This window comes from Hippocampus zosterae, chromosome 13 (assembly GCF_025434085.1).
Source record: "Hippocampus zosterae strain Florida chromosome 13, ASM2543408v3, whole genome shotgun sequence".
Taxonomy (NCBI): Eukaryota; Metazoa; Chordata; class Actinopteri; order Syngnathiformes; family Syngnathidae; genus Hippocampus; species Hippocampus zosterae.
Window position 1 is genome coordinate 17,366,277 of NC_067463.1, and position 22,937 is coordinate 17,389,213.

Below are 22,937 nucleotides of genomic sequence, written 5' to 3' on the forward strand. Positions count from 1 at the left end.
TAGCAACACAACTGTAGGTCACATTGACCCTTGAATATATTTGCTGCAACTGACAGTGACTGTGTGAATGTTTGTTTGTCTTTATGTGCCCTGAGATTGGCTGGTGACCAGTCCATGGTGTACTCTTCAATACTCTTAAAGCCGGTCGGGATAGGCTCTGGAATTTTGCAATTCTAAACAGGATATGTAAATATCCTAGAAACCCCTATAAATTTATCAGTAAGACAGACACATTTTCTGCAATTAACAACAATTTAGCTTTTTTGTTGCTTTCACCTCATCATCGAAGGGCTTGGCCCATCTTTCAGTTTAGAACTAAATGTGTGTTCCATATGCCCAGATGTGACGCCCCTCCTCACTACCAAACACCGTGAACAGCATCCTAAAGCAATATGCACACGTTCAAAAAAAAACGGTGGTATCCCTATGCAGTGCATGAGTAATTCCTTTCCCGACTGTGGTGACTCACTTTGGTTGTCTGGTTTCGTTGTTACTCCATCGAGGTGTGGCCTTCATGACGAGAACAGTACTCGCGCTTACGCGCCGTGTCAGCACTACGTTTGTGTGTTGTTGTCTGTTGGAAGTAAGACACTTGAGGGGGCAAACGGACAACACAACGCACGAATACTCGTGTAGACAAATATTCCGCTTAAGTCTGACATTTTCAGAAGTAAAAAGGATTTTTACTGTCAGTCATACACGAGGAAAATCACTCAATGGTTTACAGTAGCTCTCAACTAACTAAAAAAAAAAAGAAAGAACAGCACGTTGCAAGCTGACAGGATAATTAAAACTTACAAAAAACGGGTCCTAAATGAGGAAGACAAAACAACAACAAAAATCACTTCCCCTCACACACAAACACGCACACACACTCCCAGACTAGACAGTGACATTTTCAAAGACGGAAGCTGGTGGTTTTTAGACTGACACAACAGCTACTTGACGTATGTCGTTTATGTTTGTCCAGTCAAGTCACAAAGATTCATTTATTTTTAAAAAATCGATGCGGTTGTACTCAACAAGAAATGACGAGTGAGCCAACATTGCTTTACCGAGTAAATACACTCCTATACAACAGTTCCAGTTAACAATGAAGGCATTGCGCGAACAGAGGTCGTGCAGTAAGCAGGGTGGGGTCCATGTGAAGGGGGCGGAGTCGCTTGGAGGTGACGCTGCCGCTTGCACTCGTTGAGCGTTGGAGTGAGGACGTCGCCTTTCAACGGCAGTGCTGCGGGGAAGAAAGAAAGAGTGGCGGAAAGTTGCGCAGAATACAAGAGAGCTCACCGTCCTGACGGAAAGAAAAACAAACCCGTCTTGGAATAATATTTTGTGTAAAACTCGACAGGTGAGTTTCGCCAAATGAACCTTTCTCCCACTGTGCCGCCTTGCCGTGTTTTGGACAGTTTCTGTGAATGGGCACCTCGAAACTACGTCATATGTAACCACTCGTATGTCTGTTGGAACAATGTATTTCGACGTGTTATACATTTCAAAGGAAGCTTTTTGTTATTGAAGTCCTCGGTTCATTTCCGCATGGTTTGCCCTGGCTACCATTTCAGCTGCAGTCATCGACACTTTACTATTGTTTTTCCTTTGGTCACGGTGTTCCAGCCTTTTCTCTGTTTAATCTTTTTTTTAATGTTTGGGCTCAGGATCGATTGGTACTTGACGTCACCCGTCAATAAAGTCCTACTATGGTTAGCGCTCGGAAAGTTCACTGTATGCGCGTGCGCGTGAGGCAGGTGAATAATTGGACGCTGTTTCATGTAATCTTTTCTTATGAGATGGTTTCATTGCTTCTTTTTTTTTTTTTGGACCTGACTTAGTGCATTATCGTGCGGAACCATGGATCTGCATGCCTTTTTATGCCCGAACAGTTTTTTTTGTTGTTTCTAATTTAATTATAGGTATTTTTAGGAAATGCAATTGCACAGAACGAGGTTTGAGAGAGAAAAAAAACAGTAAACGGAGAAAAAAAAAGTTAAAAAATAAAAACAGAATTCCAGGATAAAAGAGTGTATGACTACTGTAACTTTATATAGGAGGGAAGGCTCCATTTTGTGGACTGGTTTAACTCGCAGTACAGTGAACACCCGGCTGAAGTAATGATTTTGTGCATATTAACAGTAGGTCTAATTGCAATTTAATATGTGATATATATATTTTTCAAGGTCCTCAAGAATTAACTACGTCTGTATTACAATAAGCACTGGTAGGTTACCAGATTGCAGAGGTCATGGTCACCAACCGTTTTGAAACCGGGAGGTACTTCTTGGGTATTGATCAATGTGAAGCGCTACAGATTTGATGCACACTTCTGAAATGACTTACTTTCTCAAATGGCATTTATTAATGTCAGTATTAAGACACTGAACATCTCTCTCTTAATAATTAAGATTGTTTTCAAATGATCAGTCCTACAGCATTCCGAGAAAATCATTAGTGAGCGATTTTTAGAGCACCACTTTGGTGACCACTGGCATAAATGATGTAGAAATAAAATAAACCACCGAGAATTGTGCTGTTTGTGTGTGAATGTATTTTGAGCAGAGAATAATAGCCACCCTGACTACTTCCGGTTTGTGGCATGGCAACACCCCTCATGTAAACAAGAGCCCTATAGAACGAGTTTCAAAAACAGTACTTACCAATAAACTGTCAGAGTTCGGAGTACAATACAATACAATACAATTGAATTACTTTCCAAAGGGAACAGTTTGACTTAGTCTTTTAAGTGTTCAATACAACAACTGAACACAATTCTGTGCTTGAAACACAAGTCACTAAGTCCCAAGACAGATTACAAAGGTTCAGCTTTTCATGCTTCATGAAAGATTGATATGTAAACATGTGGAGTGAACTCAAGTGCTGATTTTTATCTAGACACTGCATAACTATATTAATACATAAAATATAAATAACATGCATGTATAAAAAAAAACATTAAGCGGCTGACTAAAATGAAGCAGCTTTTTTTCTTTTTCTTATGAATTGCAGCATATCGATGTGGATTTGATTAAATGTTCAGCCCCAATTAATATCTAAATGACATGGATATTGTTCTCACCAAGTTCTGTCATTGAAACTGAAATGATGAATGAACTCCAGTTGGTTGATCCTTTACAAACTCAAGTGAAAGTGAATTCAGTCACAAAAGAAACGCTTTGTTGGAGAGTATCTTTTCCTTTTTCTTGTTGTTTTGGGCTCATGGAAAATCTTATGGTCCACTAAGACCAATCACATTATGAACAATAGTCTGGAGATTAATTTGTTTACAAAATTATGAAAGACTATAAATTAACCCTACCCCTGACGCACACACACACACATTTCATATCTAGAGCGTGACGCATCACTACTGTTTGAGACTAAATAATAAATTATCCCCGAAATGGTCTTACTACAACTAGCCACCCAAACGTCTCGCGCTGCAGCCTTGATAATTTTGCTCCAGGCTTGACAAGAAAACATTTTTCCAATCCTGCTTAGCGATGGGCACGGGAGCACACATTCCTTTCATTTAACTTCTCATGAGTAATTCCACCGAAATCAGCATCGAGACGAAATTACTTAGATCTCATCTGCTGTTTTCGCTGCGATTAAGTCAAGTAGCATCCAACGTTTTCCATCTGCCAAAGTAAATTCTGCAGTGGTTTGCCATATAATGAGATTTTCTACTACTTTTATCAAATCGTATCATCTTAAGTGGCGTGAAACACGAGCTCGGCAGTCACATTGTCCCTTTTGTTCACGATATTTGCTAGCGACACTATCGCAAAGTAAACGCTTTTAATAAGTCAACCCTTGGCCAAGTAGTGCGGTAGCAGACGAGATCGCGGTCTGAAAGCTCCACCCGTCTGCTCTCAAAAGAGGAAGAGGGGAGGGAGGAGAGATGGGTGCTGGGAGCGCTGTAGGGGGTCACTTGCTTTAGATTTCACAGATACAGCTGTGGTGGTTACAGTGATAATCTCTCCCCCTCCTGCTTAATTCCCTCATACTGTCCTACATTAGCAGAGCAAGAGGCCGGGAGATCCTTGCATTTATAAATAGGTCTACACTTTGCAAAGGGGATTACTATATAGCCGAACGAACCTCTTTGTTTGCTTGGTATAATAACATTTTCCTACGGATTCAGGGTCCCCCCCCCCCCATCCCAACTGAATTTTGACTGGTGAACAATGGTGTCTGATTGAGTGCGTTGCATGGGCTCAATTGCAGCCCAAACGCACATGTCGCGTGGCCTGTTCAGTGTTTGCATATCACCTTGCCGATGTGCTCTGCTGTTCCCATAGAGAAGGAACGCAGAGAGATCAAGTTTCTAGACGGCTTCCAGGCCTGTGACTCGACTGCAGGTGATTTTATCGGTATCAAAGTAGGACACCGTAAGAGGAATTTCCTGTAGATTGAAATGATATTTTCATCCGCTAATTTTCTTCCTATCGGCTCCAAAAGCATTAAAAAAAATAAAGCATACCTCAAGATTTCCAGTGTTGCAATTTAATCTAAAATTAATTGGCATCTCTGTGAAGTTAATTAGTTACAGCTTAAATCTGCCTGAAGCAAAAGCTCTGTCCAAACCACCGGGGTCATCAGGCTGACATGCCAGAAATATCCAGCTCTGCTTTCTTCCTGAAATTCATTATTATCATCGCTGTATCCAAACAGGAGGGCGTAAACATGATGCTGACTATTTTGCAGTCGGCAGATTTGGTTTATTTGGCCCCTTTTATTTCTGGAACTGAACCCTGGTATTTTTTTCTTCTTGTTTCCTTGTGTTCGTCCTCATCTGCTAAATGAAGAGAGCGAGGAGCACAAGGTGGTGGTTTGGAAATCAACAAGGACACTGACCATACTTGTTGGATTGTAAATTTTACCTATGTGGTATCACTGCTAATTAAAATGTCATGACTCATAGATTTTACCATTTTTATTAATTATTTTTTGTTTTCTTTCAATTTTTGCTAGCATGTATCGTATTGTATAAGTCAAGTCAACAGTATTTATAGAGCACTTTCAAACGGCCATCACACACACATTCAAACAGCCAGATAAGTGTCTATAAAGTGTATATATATGATAAATGTATTTGTTGCTATGCTTTTGAGCAAGCTTTGTACTCACTGGACTCCAGCTTTGCATTCTTGTGCCATTACACTTCCACCCTGTTCTCCCAGACAGCCCCCGTCCGGCTCTATTGAGACAGTATTGTCCCTGAAAAATTCATCATCTGTCAGACCGCCTCAGTGTGCAGCCACACACTGATGCCCAAACAGTGGTGGTTTGCCCTCAAAGTGCTTGTCCATTCCCATACATGGACCGCTTTGGCCCCACCACATTTGGCCTCTGAGCACAGACGTTTCTGCTTCTTTGGTTGCAACCAATAGAGACACTTGAATCCCAGGTTGTTTTTCACTGTGACAGCAGTGCTGGGACAATACCGCTACTCTTTTCCATTCTTTAACAGAGTAACTCTCTGTATTCAGTCAAATACTTTGATCCGTCTCTTTTCCTTTCGACCGGCAACCAAACAATTGGTTGGGATGTAGGTCCAAATGCAAAATTGCACAAAATCTTCTTCACCTTAAAATGCAGTAAGTGGAGATCGACGGAGCGTTGTGCAAAATTCAAGTTTTGTATTATGCTGTGGAATTTAGTCATTTGATGATGCATTGCTTCCTGATACAAAAGAACTTGCAACATCACAGCTGAGTGGGAAGTCATGAATGAATGCTTCAAAGAATACACTTCTTGCACATTATGTTCATCTCATATTCTCAGCCCATATGCTAGAAAAGAAGAAATGACCAAGCACGAAAACAGAGGTCTCGACAAGAAGCTCTGTGCTTGGTCAACAGCCAGACACCGCAACTCACAGAGCGGAATGTAACATCCAGTTTTTAAAGAAGAACTTGCACTCGGCTCAGTGTTGTTATCCTTATTTACCTAAAAATATCTCTACGCGGCCGACATGGCTTCTTCCTGGACGTAGAATGTCAGGCTGGTGAAGTGGTATCGTTGTCATAGTATCGGAGCACGTCACAGGCCTGTACCTTGGACGTCATGGGCACAATCACTCTTATATAACTTCTTGTGAAGAGATAAAAAGGTTGCATGTGCTCAGTTCATTGTGATCTGTATGTATTGTAGTTTTCAGGAAGGATAGGGAGTTTTACATATTTCTGGGTTCAAAGTGGAGTGTCCGATAGACTTGAAAGAGTTGAAAAGGAGCAGCCGAGTGCCCAATGTGAAAACTGTCAGTTTTGTTTTTTGGCGAGTAAAAGACACTCAACTTGCCTTTGTTCTCCTTATCACATCTCCAACAACTTGTTTTCTTTATCGCTCGCTTCAACCAAATGACTTATTGATATTGTTAGTGTTAGGGCGGTTGGAGGTGTCACTTTTACGCCTGCTTTTTATTTAAAAAAGGGGAAAAACGCTCTTTTTCATCCTTTTCCTCCCATGCCACACTATAATTGAGTATTCAAATGCATCACGTCAGATGCTGGAGCTCTGAACGTTATAAAATCTATCTGATCGTGGCCTGTGTAAAAGCAAACCCAGTTGCAGCACTGTTCAGGTAAATTCACAAATTTATGGCAATTCTGTGGAATTTCTGCATGAGAGACTAAGTTGAGGGTTGGGAAAACCGTGTCATCCCCCCTGAGCATTGGAAAGGTGATGCCTGACAGCGGGGGCGGTCGCAGCATTGTCAAGAAAGGCAAGCTATCATCTGTCCAGCAGATCTTGGGTTTAGGTCATGGCCCGTCGTCGCAGCTCTCCCCAGCGCAGTCCGCAACTAAGCTACCAATCTCCCAACCCTAGCGAGCACAATAGCAACACATGCATCAATCAATGTGAATCATCTATCTAATGAAACGGTCAACAGGGCTTAGTCTGTTTCGCTCGCGCCTCCTTTCCACCAAATTGAACGATTAGGTATGACTGGCGTTTTATTGCAGTTTCTATCGTAAAGGGTCCCGAAATGACTGCCGTGAACGTTTCCCACTTTTCAGGATTCAATCAATTGGGGTTTCATCCAATCACTGTGTTGTCTGTCGATTGATTAATAGACAGTTGTCTGTCTGCCTGCCACGGTAAAGTGGAACAAATTGATTCGAAAGAAAAGAAAGAGTGCAACACAAAAAAGGCAAATAGTTGCCGTTGAGATCATGCGGAGAATCCGGAAGTTAGATTCAGAACGCACTGCTTGTCGTTGAAAACTGCACGTCTATTCAGGATTTACCTGACGGTCAACATCATAAGATAAGATAAGATAAGATAAGATAAGATAAGATAATCTTTATTTGTCCCACCCCAGGGGAAATTTGCAGCAAAATTGGGGGAGAGAACCGGGGGGGAACCCCAAAGTGTTCCATTACATAAAATAAATGTTTCGGAAAGAACTGTACACAGTTCAATAAATATTAACAAAAAATACTTTGGCTAGCTGAACTGAACGTTCTAAAAAATGCGGCTATAGTGGTAATACATTGAAAAGCAGTCCTGAAACTGACTTCGGGGGGTGTTCTTGTGGCTTTTTTTTTTTTCCTCATGCGAATTTGGAAGCCAACTGCAACACAACAGTAGCCCTCGGAGAACAGTATATATTATGTGGCTGTTCGGGGAACCCTTGCATGAGCCATGCAAATTAGGCCCCAATGCATTTCTCACCATTTCCGTCCTTCTTTATCAACCTCATGTCATCTGATACAGCACAACACAAGGGCCCCTCCCCCCCAGACAGCTCGCATTTCCTTTGATTCACAATAGATTGCGCGACACGCTATTTTCCAGCCGCCAACTTGCTTCTATTGGCCACAGTCATTCAATTTTCAGTAGCGCGCTGAATTAACTGACAGATCGGACTGCTTACTTTTTTCACTGGTGTGCTCGCTCTGCTCGACCGTGTTGCCGGGAACGTTTCCAGATCAGCCAAAGAAGGGGTGCAAGTGTTGCTGCATCTGCCACTTTTAGACGCATTTAATTTGTGTGTTGCACAACCGTGCATCAGAATGTCATTTTCCATTCTTCTGCCGAGCTTTTGGCTTCGTGCTCTTGCTGTCTTCTGGTTTCCATCATCTGTCGGTTATCGTCAAAAGTTCCAAAAAAAATGCTCTCGCACAGTGTTTTTATAAGATTAAGGCCAGCAATTGTGAAACAAGCCCATCACACGACGCCCCCGAAAGTGTGTCTCCAAAGGTTTTGTGTCTATCAACATTTGCTAGAGTGCAGCCTCTTCTAACAAATGTCTCCTCTTGGATCCAGTACTGATGTTAGGTAATTTCGACCACTTCCTGTCACCCGCCTCAATGAAACCATTAACTGTGTATCACTTCACATCCTCCCGTATTGATTTGTAACAAACATCTATCCAGCCAACCCCTTTTTGGTCCGTTATAATGCCGAAGCTCCTGTTGCGCTTGAGTTGGCCATACAGTGATCCCTCGCTTATCGCGGTTAATGGGGACCACAACCCCTCGCGAAAGAGGAAAATCCGTGAAGTACCCCCCCCTGCGCCCCGGACATGTTTATGAGTATATATAATATTTATCAGGCCAAATTTAATGGTATACATGCATGTAGTCGGGCGGCCCGGTAGTCCAGTGGTTAGCACGTCGGCTTCACAGTGCAGAGGTACCAGGTTCGATTCCAGCTCCGTCCTCCCTGTGTGGAGTTTACATGTTCTCCCCGGGCCTGGGTGGGTTTTCTCCGGGTGCTCCGGTTTCCTCCCACATTCCAAAAATATGCATAGCAGGCTGATTGAACACTCTAAATTGTCCCTAGGTGTGAGTGTGATTGCGAATGGTTGTTCGTCTCTGTGTGCCCTGCGATTGGCTGGCATCCGATTCAGGGTGTCCCCCGCCTACTGCCCGAAGACAGCTGGGATAGGCTCCAGCACCCCCCGCGACCCTAGTGAGGATCAAGCGGTTAGGAAGATGAATGAATGAATGAACATGCATGTAGTCCCGCAGATCTTTTGCGGCATTTTCGCTAATTATTATTATAATTATTATTTTTTTAATGACGATTTTTTTAAAAATCCGCAATGCACCGCGAAGTAGCAAGGGATCACTGTACTGTATGTGTCGTCGGGACTCGGAAGGTTTGTGGCGTGTAAAGATGCAGTCTCCCTAGAGAACTGGTGCAGTCTGCTCCAGTCTGTTGCCGTGTTGAGAGGACTGGACTGTCTTCTTGGAAACAGTTTAAACGAAGAGATCTTTGTATGCCGGCCGGCTACTGTATGGATCAGGAGTCGCGTGTTTGTGGAGCCAGACGACATGTCTGATACTTGATCTGTTTTTGTGCAGATGGTGAACGTATTACCGATGTGTGGTAATAATCTGCTTTATTTGCATGTCGCCGTAAGCATGACATTAGCAAGTCTGTTAAAAACCAAGGCCAAACAAACGAGGCAATTTATTGGTTAATATGAGTGTGGTTTGTTGTTGCGATCAGAGAAAAGTCTGTTGTACAAAGTCCTTTGGACAAAACTTTTGACGCCTGAAAATACAAACATTTGGAAATGAAAGTGAAACTGAAGCAAGACTATTGAATGAGATGTGAATTCATCCGCACAAACGGAGGAGAATGTACAGGTAGCTCGTGTTGCTATCATGTAAAATTTTAACCCACATAGAAGCCCACAAAGGTCATTTGAAATGCCACGTTAATGGCAGTTTCTTTATTGACTGCAGCTACGGCGTGCATGTTTAAAGCATTTTGTATTTCAATGTTGCTTTTTGCAGGTCCTCGTGAGCAGTGATCTTTATGTATGCGATCAAAAGCTCAAAGGAAGAACTTTGGCTGTTTTCCTAGATTGTTGTTGTGGGGTGGGGGGGGGGGGGGGTTCTTTGGATCAATGCATGCTACTCTGTTTAATATCAAATGTGGCTTGGTTGCCCTAAAAAATGTTGGTACCTGTTATGCTTTGTTGCATTTTACCGACTTTGAAAAGAAACCAAAAGTTGCTCTTGTTACGCTGAGCTTAAGTAATACTGTCCCGTACATATTTAGAATGGCATCGCTTGCTTTCTCAAGCAAATCCCCAACAATGTACCACCCACTATGTTGAACTTAATACTAAGTTTAATGGTCAAACCTAAAACATGCCTGACAAAGGATCGAACAGCAGAGGCGACGGTACTGTCCAAGTGCCGTCTTTATTTTCGCCCATTCTTGCCAAGACCGTAGGAGTGTGAAGAGCAAATCATTGCAGTATGTATGTTGGGATCCGCTGCGAAGTCGAAGCAGCATTCATCTCCAACCCCCCCCGGGCCTCCTGCCCGAGCTGATTCATTCCTGCTGTGACAGAAAGAAGCGCTTAGACCAGCACAGTCCAAATCTGGCTCACTGGAATGTCTTTTATACGTGCACTCAGTGTGGATATCAAACACATTTGTTTCCTATCTATGAGACTTTCATGGTTAATTGTCAGCGCATGAGCGAGGCCTTCCAGTAAGCTTTTAGGTGTATTATTCCTAATCATTCCACACGTACACCCCCCCACGCGCTGCTGCCACACCCCTGTTGAGAGCTTGTCACCACTGGGGAGTGTGGAGACACTCCCTGTCGAGCATGCCTGAGTGATGGGCGAGCAATAAATTGCGTATTTTCCATTGTTACCCAAGTGTCTTCATAAATTCATGAGCGAGTCGTTGAGATAAATTTAGGAAGTGAGTTTTGAGGAGGTTGAAGAACATGAGCACTGCGCACTCTGAATATCTTATGTCTGTGTGGAATGTCACGGTAGCGTTTTAGCGGCGCTGCCCAACAACGCAAGCCAAGCGTTTCTGTTGCAACTTGTTCACCTGCAGCTTTCACGTAACATCTGCCTCGCTTTTACGCTCCACTGAGAAAGGAGGCCTCATCCCGCGCCGTCATTGGAGGACGTTGCTCAACGAGAGAGTGGGCGTTTTCCCTTCGAAGCAAAGCGTGTTGCTTGGGTATTGCTGCGTAAGTATGCATTTGCAGTCATGCAGCTGACGGTGCAATATACAGTAAAGAGTGAAATGAGGCATCACTTATTAACTGGAAGAGAGCAAAGTCCTTTGAGAAGTACACGAGAAAAAACTTGAACTCTGATTTTATTATTGTTGTTTTTTTTAGCTTGAGTCACGAGAATTTGTGGGTAGCAAATAAGAACACCCCCCCAGCATGCATCCACATGCAAGCAAGCCCTTCTTGAGCCATCCGATGGGTCAGCAGATAAAATCCCCACCGCGGACCACTGGCCATGCATAGTTTGGGTTACCAAGGTGATATGCGGGTGTGTCGCTGCATTGCAACAGTTCAGTGAACCCACTGACTCGCCCTGAGAAAGGAAAAAAAAAAAACAACTTAAACGCTGGCTCGGATTTACAGGAAACTTGTTGTGTTGTGTCCGCTGCGGTTTATCAGTAAAATGTTTCTGCGGACGCATATCTCTGTTCTTGATAAACAGACTTTGGTCAGTTACCACCAAATGGGCAAGAGGCCACACCCAGTACAAGTGATTTATACTCGCATGAGTCATTGCCTTATCATGTAGCATGTTCCTGCAAGCAGTCAAGAAGCCTGGTTAGGCAGGATCGACAGCTCTACGCACACAACTGCTGAGACAGTGCTCCGGGCAACTGGATTACACGCGGAGAAAACATATTTGTAGACTATGACAAATTGTGAGAGTGCTATGAAACCCACGTAGAGTACATGTCTTCATTACCCCAAGCATGGGCAAAATGCTACCTTTTGCTTTTGTTTGTACAGTAGGCCTACACACCCCGTCAAATATTGTTTCGGTATGAATTTGTCCACAGATGCGGTGCACATGTGGTTTGTTTGTTAGTTTTTTTTAACACATTGTGGGAAACATTTCAATGTAATTTTGCATCCTCTCACTTCTCAGTCAAAGGCTTGTGAAGTTGCGTCCATTCGAGCAACTACTTTTCTATGCACAATGCTAACATGCAATGCCCAAGAGTCAAAGACGAAACAGCACAGCGGCCGCATTGTGTTATCAGTCAGATCTCTGAGACGGATCGCCATTAAAAATGCAGATGTTTCTGTGATGAGCGAGGGCTGTGGCGGATAATGCCGCAGCTGCAGAAATGGTCTGCAGGAAAACATTCCTTCAAGCGTGCTATTTTCGGTTGAGTCTTGGAAAAAAAAAACGTCTTTCATATGATGAAAGAAAACAGTAGGATGGTATTAAGTACCTCGTGTATGTGGAGGACCAGGGAAATGGAGAAAGAGGAACAAATTTGATCATGCTGTTGTTGTACTGCTACTCCCAAGAAGGATCTGAAAAGGGTGATTTGTAAAGACGGAAAGTTTTTTACATCAGACGAGCGCTGACAAATGTCTGTTACATCATCTGGAGTGCTGATGAAGCCGGAGAAGTCTGATCTCTTGTTGTCTGGCGAGCTATTTGTGTCTATAAGTCGTTTATGAACAATAAGTTGCAGGCATTTGTGAGACAAAGTTGGGTGCGACACTAGCAACCGCATCACCCGTTTCACTTACTGTCGCTTCACATGCAGACATGTGCACGCTGTGATCCAAAACCAGTAGGACGGGTTCCAGTTTGTGATGTGTCAGCAATCGGCGGTTCCCACAACTTTTTGGGCGTGGGCCTGAGGTGAAAGGTCAGCGGCTAGTGAAAGGTCAGCGGCTAGCATTCCTAATTTGCGGAAGCTTCTAATCTTCATCTCTCCTATGCCGCTCTCTTCCCCACATGATTTGCGGTTGTTAGCTGAAGGGGCAGACTTTCTTTCTAGCATCCAAATACACTCTCTTACGCCCATGTTTGAAAATGGCAACAAAAAGAAAGACCCATGTGCTTGCAACACGGATAAGATAAAGCGTATCGTCATTCATTCAGAACAAGTATTTCATATCTAAAATTCTTGGTCTGTTTCCCCCCCCCCTTCAGGTTTTTGACTACAGGAGGCCAGGATGTCTATGCAATGTAAGTCTCATTTTGAATTATTGCCATCTTGTGAGTGTGTGCGCGCATGAGTGTGTATGTGTGTCCAAATACGTTATTCATTTTTGTGTCTTCCCATCAGCGCAACTCTTTGTTGAGGCTCTATATAAAATATTGATGATGGTGTTAATCGATGCACCTTCCAATTCATGTTGTCGTTCATTTAGCTTCTCAATAGAACCGAAGAAGAAAAGATGATTTTACAAAATGTCAGTCTGTGGTTGATTGCATTGAAGCAAAATGGAGAAACGCAACATTTCGGACTGATTTAAGCTACAAGAGAAGACTTTGGTCTGACATTGGGTCTTCTGCTGTTTGTTTCTGTGACAGTGGGTGAGCTCGATAGCGGGGTGACGAAGGTTTCGGAGTGGCAGGAGACGAGGTACGCATATGACTCTGGGATCCAGTCTGGAGCCAACACTGTCAGAGATGACGACGGTGACTTAACCACATCCAAGCAGTACACCGTGACCACCACCGTCACAGCAGAACCGCCGGGTATGACCCAAAAAGGTCCTATCGTCCGGTGTAGTCTCTTGGCTATTTACACGATGAGCGTCATCACTCATTTCCAGACTCCCAGTACGTGTTGACCAGAGGCCAGCGGGTGCGGGCCGCCATGTTTCCAGAGACGCTGGTGGACAGCACGACCATCTTGACTACAACCCAAACGGATCCGTCCCAGCTGACCAACGTCCAACGGCTGGCCGAGCCCTCCCAGATGCTGAAGGCAGCAATCATTCATCTGATCAACTACCAAGATGACGCCGAGCTCGCCACACGTGCTGTGCCCGAGCTCACCAAACTGCTCAATGATGAAGATCAGGTACGAATTTCTTGCCAGGTCTCTTTGACTTTTTCTGCTCAAATACGGGAACCACTCGGGTCTTCTCCTCATACGCCATACAAACTACAGACTTCCATGCACAGTAATTCAAGTGTCATTGTTTGCGGGCCGTGAGCCAAAATGTAATTTATGAGCGAGCATCCACTGCTCAAGTGAAGTGAAAAAGAAGTGGAGCAATTCGGGTTTTGTAATGACTGCCAAGGAGAGTCAAGGTCACTGAAAGGGACAAATGTGTGTCGGCCAATTCATGCCGATTTTATTTTATTGTATGAAGAAAAACATTCACAATGCGTGAGTTTTCTCCGGGTAGTCCGATTTCCTCCCACTTTACAAAAACATGCGTGGTAGGCTAATTGAGGTGTGAGTGTGAGCGTGGATGGTTGTTTGTCTCTGTGTGCCCTGTAATTGGCTGGCAACCGGTTCAGGGCGTTCCCCGCCTACTGCCTGAAGACGGCTGGGGCTGGCAACCCTTGTGAGGATAAGAGGATTGGAAAATGGGTGGAAGAAAAACATACTGTTAGTCAAAATTCAGCAACATCAAGCTACATATTCAAGTTGATAGCATGCGCTCAAGCTACATGACAGACGGTAATCACAAATGTCATCATCGACATGTACTTTCCGAGTTGCGAGCTACTATGGATCCTTTTTGCGGATCTCATTCACATCAAGAAATTGATGTCCAACGCTTTTAATCTTGGCAACGCTGCCTCTCACGACCGCTGCATGTTTTCCATCTCAGCCTTGATGTAACACGGGATCAAATGAGAAAAGAAATCGCTTTTAGCAGCTGTCAGTCGACAGTAGTGTGCTGTGCTAGCAGTCTACTCACGACTGTAGCTGATCATGGCCCAATTTGGTGCCCCTCCTCGCCCTTATGGTGAATCGCTCTTCCTGTTTAGTTATTATTCCCCCAACGCAATGTTCACCAGAGCACTGTGTTTTGGCTCGTGCTGGCAAACGATGTTTTCTGCCTTAAAGTCATCTCAACTCATTTGTATTTCTAGAGCACTTTCAAACACCCATCACTGCAACAGAGTGCAACAACATGCAGCAAGAATTCTAAGAACAGAGCGAGTCAAACAATAAATGAACAACATAAAAACAATAAACACCACAAAATATTAAAACAATGACGAACGAGTGTCATTTGAAGTCAAAAGCTACAGAGGAAAACTGTGTTTTAAGACCTGTTTTAAAAATGGACAGAGAGGGGCCTGACCTGACCATTAACGGAAGGTCATTGCAACGGTAAAGGCGCAATCCTCTCTGAACGTATATTTAGTCCTCGCTACCTCCAGTAGGATCTAAAAAAAGAAAGCCTGGAAAAGAACTTGAAGCAACATAGGCACCACGACACGGTCCAGACCCAGACCGCGGTCCGCCATTTTAAAAATGGCCCCTCTGTTGCAACCCTTGCTCAGGGTTGCTGAAGTCTTGCAGTCTTTTAATTTCTTACGTCAACCAATGGCAATACTTATCTTTCCATCAGGCGGTGGTCAGCAAGGCAGCGCAGATTGTCAACCAGCTCACGCGCAAGGAGGCCTCCCGCCATGCGCTGATGCAGTCGCCTCAAGTGGTGTCTGCAGTGGTGCGAGCCATGCAGAACACCAACGACATGGAGACCGCCAGGGCCACCGCCAGCATCCTCCACAATCTCTCTCACAAAAGGGAGGGCCTGCTCTCCATTTTCAAGTCCGGTGGCATCCCCGCGCTCGTCCGCATGCTCAGGTACTTCCGGTCGCCGTCATCCCGCATTTGACACCATTGGCGGATCAGCCCAAACAGTTCCTGTTCTTCAAAAGCTCGTGTCGACGACTTGCGTGACGCATGCGTGTAAAAACTTTCCTTGCACCTTAGAATGTTCTCTTTCTGGACGGAACTTTAGGACACATTTAGCTTCTCGCTATTTTTACCAATCAAATACGCACTCTGATTTGTATTCCTGACAATGGCTTCTGGGTAAATTGCAAGCTGACATTTGTAGGTCAGCTGTTCCTTACTCGTACTTTATCCCTCTGTGACGCCCCTCAGCTCTCCCGTGGAGTCGGTGCTCTTTTACGCCATCACAACCCTCCACAACCTGCTCCTGCATCAGGAGGGAGCCAAAATGGCCGTCCGTTTGGCTGACGGCCTGCAGAGGATGGTGCCCCTTCTGAAGAAAAGCAACCCCAAGTTTTTGGCCATCACTACGGACTGTCTGCAGCTGCTGTCTTATGGCAATCAGGAGAGCAAGGTGTGTTTGTTTGTGTGTGTGTGTGTGTGCACAACATGGCGCAAGTCCACATTGTATAAAAGCAAGACTTCACCCCTGTCGAGCACCGCACTTTGTCCGTCGGGTGTACAGAATGCATGGTTTGATTTGGGTGCGCCATCCGTACACAGTTCAGGACAGTCAGGTTTGGGTGTGGTTATTAGAATCCGTACGTAATTATTTCACATGCTTCGACATGTCATAGCTAATATTCAAAGTCTACACGCTGCGTTCCTTAAACAGCCTTGTCCATAAAAGTATAGTTTTATTTTCTCAATATGAACCTCATGTCTCTTCGCACATTCCGATCCATCCGTCCGTCTATCTGTCTAGCCATGTATTTACTTTGTCTCCGTCACAGCTCATCATCCTTGCCAACGGGGGTCCCGAGGGTCTTGTTCACATCATGAGGAACTACAACTACGAAAAGCTGCTGTGGACCACAAGCCGTGTCCTCAAAGTGCTCTCTGTGTGCCCCAGCAACAAACCTGCCATTGTAGAAGCTGGTGTGTGAGAAATGTCTATTCTGTGAACACACACACACACACACACACACCTACCTGTGTGCATAAGCCAGTCACGCAGGCGTGGCGACTCTTTGTCAATGGAGCCGTGGGTAATGGCCGTTTTCTCATGAGCCGCAACTTTCCACGACAGCATGTGATGATGTGGTTGTGGGCTGATGCATGCCCGTGTTTCCTCCAGGTGGGATGCAGGCTCTGGGCAAACACCTGACTGGCAGTAGCCAGCGTCTGATGCAGAACTGCCTCTGGACACTCCGGAACCTGTCTGATGCTGCCACCAAGCAGGTGTGTTTTCTCTTTCAGGGTAATGTTCGCCCCTAACAGGGGCTGCCTGAGGCATAAGCGAATTAAGCACCTTCTTAAGGCCCCAAGAGGGGCCCCATCACCATTACGGGGCCCACACAAACAGAACAGTCAGTTAAGACCAGCACAGTATTGATTCATTTTTATATTTTGGAGTCGTTTTGAGGGAGACTGAGTAAGAGTTAAATGTTTAGATTAAAGTTGTTAATTGCGCTTAAAAAGCAAAACTAATCCTTTTGCTTTAAATTTACGTTGTTGTAGGACCTAATTAGTTAGCTTTATATAAACATTTTTGAAAGCATCTTGCCATCTTGTTTCAGGTTCATTTGTTCAGTCACATCATTATTTTAGTATTTGACATTATATTGTTTATCCTGTTCATTCAAATGCTGTTCTTGTACATTTTATGTTATTTTATTTTATTTATCTGAGTGATTGTAGTTTTTGCACTTTGTTTTTGCTGTTGCAGCATTTTAGGTCTAGGTCAGGAGTGTCGAACTCATTTCACATTTTGGCCCGCATAATCATAATAATAATATTATTTTATTTATTAGCGCATTTCAAAGCACCCAAGGACACATACAGCCTCGGTATATGTCAAGTTGGCTGGACCATTTAAATTATTCCACATTCTGCTATAAATAACCAATATATCATGTCTGTCTTTTGTTTTTGGTATCGTGACGTACAAGAACATTAGGAAAATGTTTCAAAACATGTCATGAAACATTTTCCTTAGACAAATGTGAAATTTACTTTTATTTTTAATTGCTGTTGAAAAATATGTTAATGCATTTTAAGATTCAACGAGATTTATAAAGAAAGGAATTTTAAAACCATTTACACATGTGCAAAGAAAATCAAACTGTAATCCCTGCCTACACTTGAAAAAACTAAAGAGAAAACAGTTTGCCCCTAGCGGATAATCCATGAACTGCATTTGATTAAAAATACTAATTCCGTGTCTTATATGCATTTTTTCACTTTTAAATTATTCTGCGGGCCTGGTCGAACCTCGTCACGGGCCCGTAGGTTTGACACCCCTGGTCTAGGTGCTAGATAGACAGATATTGCTACGGTATTTTAGTTCTTCACGTGCCAATCTATCTCTCTGTTGTGTTTCAGGAGGGAATGGACAGCCTGCTGCAGGTGTTGGTCAACCTGCTGAGCTCCGATGACATCAACATGCTCACCTGTGCCACCGGGATCTTGTCTAACCTCACATGCAACAACGCCTACAATAAAACTCTGGTCACCCAGAGCAACGGCATTGAGGCGCTGATCCACGCCATACTGCGCGCCGGCGAGAAAGAGGATGTGACCGAGCCCGCCATTTGCGCTTTGCGTCACCTGACGTCCCGCCACCAGCAGGCCGAGATGGCACAGCACGCCGTGAGGAGGCACTACGGCATACCGGCCATCGTCAAACTGCTCAACCAGCCATACTACTGGCCGGTTATCAAGGTATTGTGGGCGGGGCTGATCGAGAGGTAGTTTGGGCAGACGGTGTGGAAAAATGACAAAGTCAAGAGCGTGGGAAACTTAAGGAAACACTGTCGAGGATATAGAATATTAGATACGCATGACACATAGAGTTCTGGTTTTAGTCTAAGCAGTTTCAAGGGACGGAATTTCTAGGACCAGGTGGAAATGTTGTATTGATCCGGGAAGTATATAAGCGCCTTGTTTTTCCACACTGAGCGGTGGTGTGACTCGTTCATTTGTTTTTCCTGCCCCGAAGGCTGTGGTCGGCCTGATCCGTAACCTGGCCCTGTGCCCGGACAACCAGGCCCCGCTGAGGGACTCGGGCGCCATCCCCCGCCTGGTCAACCTGTTGCTGAAAGCCCACCAGGATGCCCAGAAACACGGCTCGTCCAACCAGCAGACATACCAGGTAAGTATTTTAGCGGCGCCACATGCTGCGCATGACCATTTATGTGTTTGTACATCGATGTTAATCTCTCGTCATGTGCGTGTGGTCAGGATGGAGTGAGGATGGAGGAGATAGTGGAAGGCTGTACAGGAGCTCTGCACATCCTGGCCAGAGACCCTGTCAACAGAGCAGAGATTGCCAACCTGCAAACCATTCCTCTTTTTGTTCAGGTACCAGAAGCCAAACACTGTTGTTGTTTGTCTTGTTTTGTTGTTGTTGAGTTTAAAATGTCCTCCCCCCCTGGGCAGCTTCTCTACTCGCCAGTAGACAATGTGAAGCGCGTGGCGGCGGGCGTTCTCTGCGAGCTGGCTCTGGACAAACAATCAGCTGAGGCCATCGATGGCGAGGGCGCGTCTTCTCCCCTGATGGAGCTGCTGCACTCGGACAACGAGGGCATCGGTAGGACGCTCAACATTTAACGTCGCGAATTGTTAGCATTTGTCGGTTTCAAACGACAATGCTTGAAACCTTCTTCAGCTTTTAATTACTGACTGAAATGTGTAGACGCTCTTCAAAGACGGCGCATACTGTAGACACATATGATGCCCAAATTTATTTGAACATCACCCAGTGCAATTGGTGATGTTAAAATGGAATAACGTTTGCACTCGAATACTCTTCTGTTAAAGTCAATTATGAGCTTCAAGTCAGCGTGCTGCGTGAAAAGGATCGACGAGATGGCATGTACTAGCTTGCATAGCGACGTAAGGATACATTTTCACCCTTCAGCAACTGGCGAAAAGTGACAAGCAAATTTTGGTGTAGATTACTGATGGCCAGTGCCCCTTTTTGATTTGCGTACAAATTTGGGTTTTGTTGCCACCATAGGAACCAGCTTGTATTAACTCGGTCATGCAAAGATGCTATAAACCCATCACAGGCGATAAAGTAGAGCCAGTGGAGCCACCTCGGTTGAAGTCACCTTTATTAGTCGCATGAGTGTTCCCAACAAAACCAGACGTTGAGTGCGAACTGCTACTTTTTGATGTCCTCATCAGCCACATACGCTGCTGCGGTCCTCTTCCGCATCTCGGAGGACAAGAGCGCCGAGCACAAGAAGAGAGTTTCCAGGGAGCTCACACACTCCATGTTCAAGCACGACCCTGCCGCCTGGGAGATGGTGAGTGTCGAGCTGCCACCGCCACCGCTCACACGGTGACTTATTGCCCTGGAGATGCCGAAGTCTTACCTTACCTGACCTTTCTGCAGGCCCACAACAGCGTCACCATGGAAGCACCCTACCAAGATGGTGAGGACATGTGACTGGAATGTGCACACACACACACAACGTATTAGTCAGCATTCACCGCAAGAGCAGGCCACACATCAGCACTTTCAACGTACAGTCACACAAGAGGTGATCTTCCAGGAAACAAGACAGTCAGCAAATGTCAATTCTGCATCTGATTAGTCAGAAGGTCCACCCAAGGATACGTCAGTTTCTCGTTCTGTCGTCACTCATCCACCGTTTCCATTTTTTCCTTCTCCGTCTTGAGTTGTTCGCTTTTGGGGACTTTCTAGCTCCGTTGTGTGCTCTGTTATGGAAATCGGTTTCGGCATTTATTTGATATCCTTGATATTCAGCTTACAGTAAGTTACATGTACTACTACGTTACACTCTTTGTCCTCAGTAGTAAGATAACTGTGTACAAAGTAGAATGAATGTTTTTACCATTTGTTTTTTTTTTTCGCCCCCAATTACTGTCCTACCAGCGTGTTTAAATGTCATACAGTAGTGGAAGAAATATTAAGTGTAAGACAGTCATTCTCTTAGTACGCGAAATTGTTTCAGGAGTATGGACAAAGAGCATCCTATAGTACTTTCTGGATGTATCACAAAAACAATAGCAGCAGCCGGTGTCAAGATCAAGATGGCAAATGCGCTCGTGTCTTTTGCAGAACTTGACGCTCCTTTTCAAAACTTCGGCGGCTACGCAGGTGACATTCCCATGGACACCGTGGACGCCAACTTGATGCATGACGATTTCGCCGGCAACATGGTCTACGACAGGCAACAGCAGTTTGAACCTTATTAAAAGGTCAGCACACCTCAGAAACGTGAAGCCATCTGGACCATATGCCGTAAAGGTCGTCGGCATTATCAGCAGATCACTTCGATAGTAAATCATCTCTTCGCACATAAACATTGCAGCACTGCTTTTCTATTAAAATGGTTTAGCGGCATGCTGTGTCTTCATAGAGTAATTCTGAATAGCACCAAAAAAAACGTTTTTTTTAAACTGAGATTAAAAGTGGATTGGTTCCTCCCAAAATCTGCAAACAGTTGAATTTGTGTCAATTGTGGAGGTCGGACGATGGTCAGAGGCCAAGAGGTACTACAGATTGGGAAGAAAATGACTAGCCGCCATTAAAAGCTCTATTTTCTCTCATGGTGGCAGCACTTCATCAGTAAAAGCTCCCAATTCCATTTTGTCAATTTGTGTAATGGATTGGCACCTGTGGCGCATGCAGCAAACACATCGGCAAACACAGATACCCTACTTTGACAGCTTGGCTTAACTTTCGATAATAACTACCTTATGTACTGGTTATCAGAAGCTAATGCTGATAACACTGTTAGCTAGCACTAACCTGTGCTCACAGCGCAGCTCTGCTTACCTTTTGACTTTGAAGCAGCTGATGAAAATGGTGCATCGTTCAGCCAAAATGAGCAGAGAAAGTTAGCGTGGGGGCGTATAACATAGTATGTAAATTAGACAAATGGGAAATGGTGCAGATAACACAAGATTCATTTTACGTGGTCAGATAATAAACAGAAATGACGATGCAATTTCTGTATAAGCAATTTTGCATTATGTCCCCTTTAAAAGATCTCGCACAGCAATGGTAGTCATATTCCCGAATTACCAATAATAGTTTTTATTTTTTTTACAGCCTCAGGAAGCTTTCAGGAACCATTGTCATCGTCACACATTTTATCTTTCACATCAAAGCCATTCACTCAATATTTTCATTCCCCGCATGTAGCATTTTGAAGCCGATTGGAAAAAAAAAACGTTGAATTAAATAACCTCCCAAAATATGCTTTCCCCCCTTCTTAAGGTTTTGTTCTCATGCCATTTATTTCCTTTCCACAGATCCAAGAGAGAAGAAATTTTCGGAAAAGTGGGGCGCTGGCCTCGAATGGAACAAGGGTCTTGATTCCTTTTATCTGTAATGTATGCAATTATCATTGAGTACGGGACTCCTAATCTTAACAGGGCTTGCATATGTTTTATATCCTAACATTGCTGAGGATCATTTACACACGCTTGAAAACGTTTCTAAGATAGCGTGTATGTGTGCGTTAGAAGTTCAAGTGTGTTTCTGTGTGAGTGTTTCTGCTTTTGGGTGGGTAATCTATGCCAAAGAGATTTCATTTTGTGAAGATCACATAGATTGCTTGTATTTTTTTCTTCTTCTTCTTCTTCTTAAAAAGAGGACTAGTTGACAACACTGCCGCAGGTGGAAAAGTGTGAACCTGCTCATCTTTCTTTTTGATGCCTTTTAAAAGAGTCGTTTTGACAATATCGCATCAACTTTGTCCCGCTGTAACCGCAAAGTGGCGCACGTGGTGCTCGAGTTTGCCACCCAGGCGGAGAACAAATTGGGGAAGGAGACACGCGCCTTTAGGGAAAGGGGAGAAAACGAGATGCTTCTTTTTATGAGCTGTTTCTCACATTTTATATTTTATGGGGAAAGGATTGCATACTTTGCTTAGCCAGAATAATAACACGTGTCAGTTTTAACCGAAAGGAAGAGCTTGTGTGTAACTCTTTACGATTTGATGTCAAAACTCTGATTGACTCATTGGTTCAACAGATTGACTGATTTCTTTTATGTGGATTTAATATAGTCGGGACGCCAGCTGGAGAAACACTACTGACAGGGAAATTTGTACTTACAAAGAGTTTTTACTGAAATTTTGTTAAATAAAATTAAAGGATATATTAAACCTACCTGTCCATGTTTTTGTTGTTTTTTTTTTTTTGTTGTTGGAGAAAAAAAAAAGAATTGCGGCCCGGTAGTCCAGTGGTTAGCGCGTCGGCTTCACAGTGCCGAGGTACCGGGTTCGATTCCAGCTCCGGCCTCCCTGTGTGGAGTTTGCA

General features: G+C 44.1%; 1 protein-coding gene and 1 long non-coding RNA gene across 2 annotated transcripts; one reads left to right on the forward strand and one right to left on the reverse strand.

Moving 5' to 3' along the window:
- Positions 1-1,170: 1,170 nt before the first annotated feature.
- On the forward strand, positions 1,171-22,787 carry jupa (junction plakoglobin a). Its single transcript, XM_052084371.1, has 16 exons — positions 1,171-1,348; positions 12,914-12,949; positions 13,298-13,465; positions 13,543-13,793; positions 15,307-15,545; positions 15,849-16,050; positions 16,430-16,574; positions 16,774-16,877; positions 18,021-18,359; positions 18,637-18,789; positions 18,879-18,998; positions 19,077-19,227; positions 19,827-19,948; positions 20,038-20,077; positions 20,728-20,867; positions 21,927-22,787. The coding sequence occupies exons 2-15, from the start codon at positions 12,937-12,939 to the stop codon at positions 20,862-20,864; spliced, it is 2,184 nt and encodes a 727-aa protein (XP_051940331.1). The 5' UTR covers positions 1,171-1,348; positions 12,914-12,936; the 3' UTR covers positions 20,865-20,867; positions 21,927-22,787.
- On the reverse strand, positions 14,477-14,739 carry LOC127613398 (uncharacterized). Its single transcript, XR_007966174.1, has 2 exons — positions 14,647-14,739; positions 14,477-14,557 (listed from the first exon to the last, which is right to left on the reverse strand). It is a non-coding gene; the product is annotated as an uncharacterized LOC127613398 (long non-coding RNA).
- Positions 22,788-22,937: the final 150 nt, after the last annotated feature.

Bases quoted from the DNA above. Each gene is read 5' to 3' on its own strand.
- jupa (XM_052084371.1), top strand. The intron at 13,466-13,542 runs GTATGACCCAAA...ACTCATTTCCAG, and splicing joins CGTCACAGCAGAACCGCCGG to ACTCCCAGTACGTGTTGACC. The intron at 16,575-16,773 runs GTGTGTGAGAAA...TGTTTCCTCCAG, and splicing joins ACCTGCCATTGTAGAAGCTG to GTGGGATGCAGGCTCTGGGC.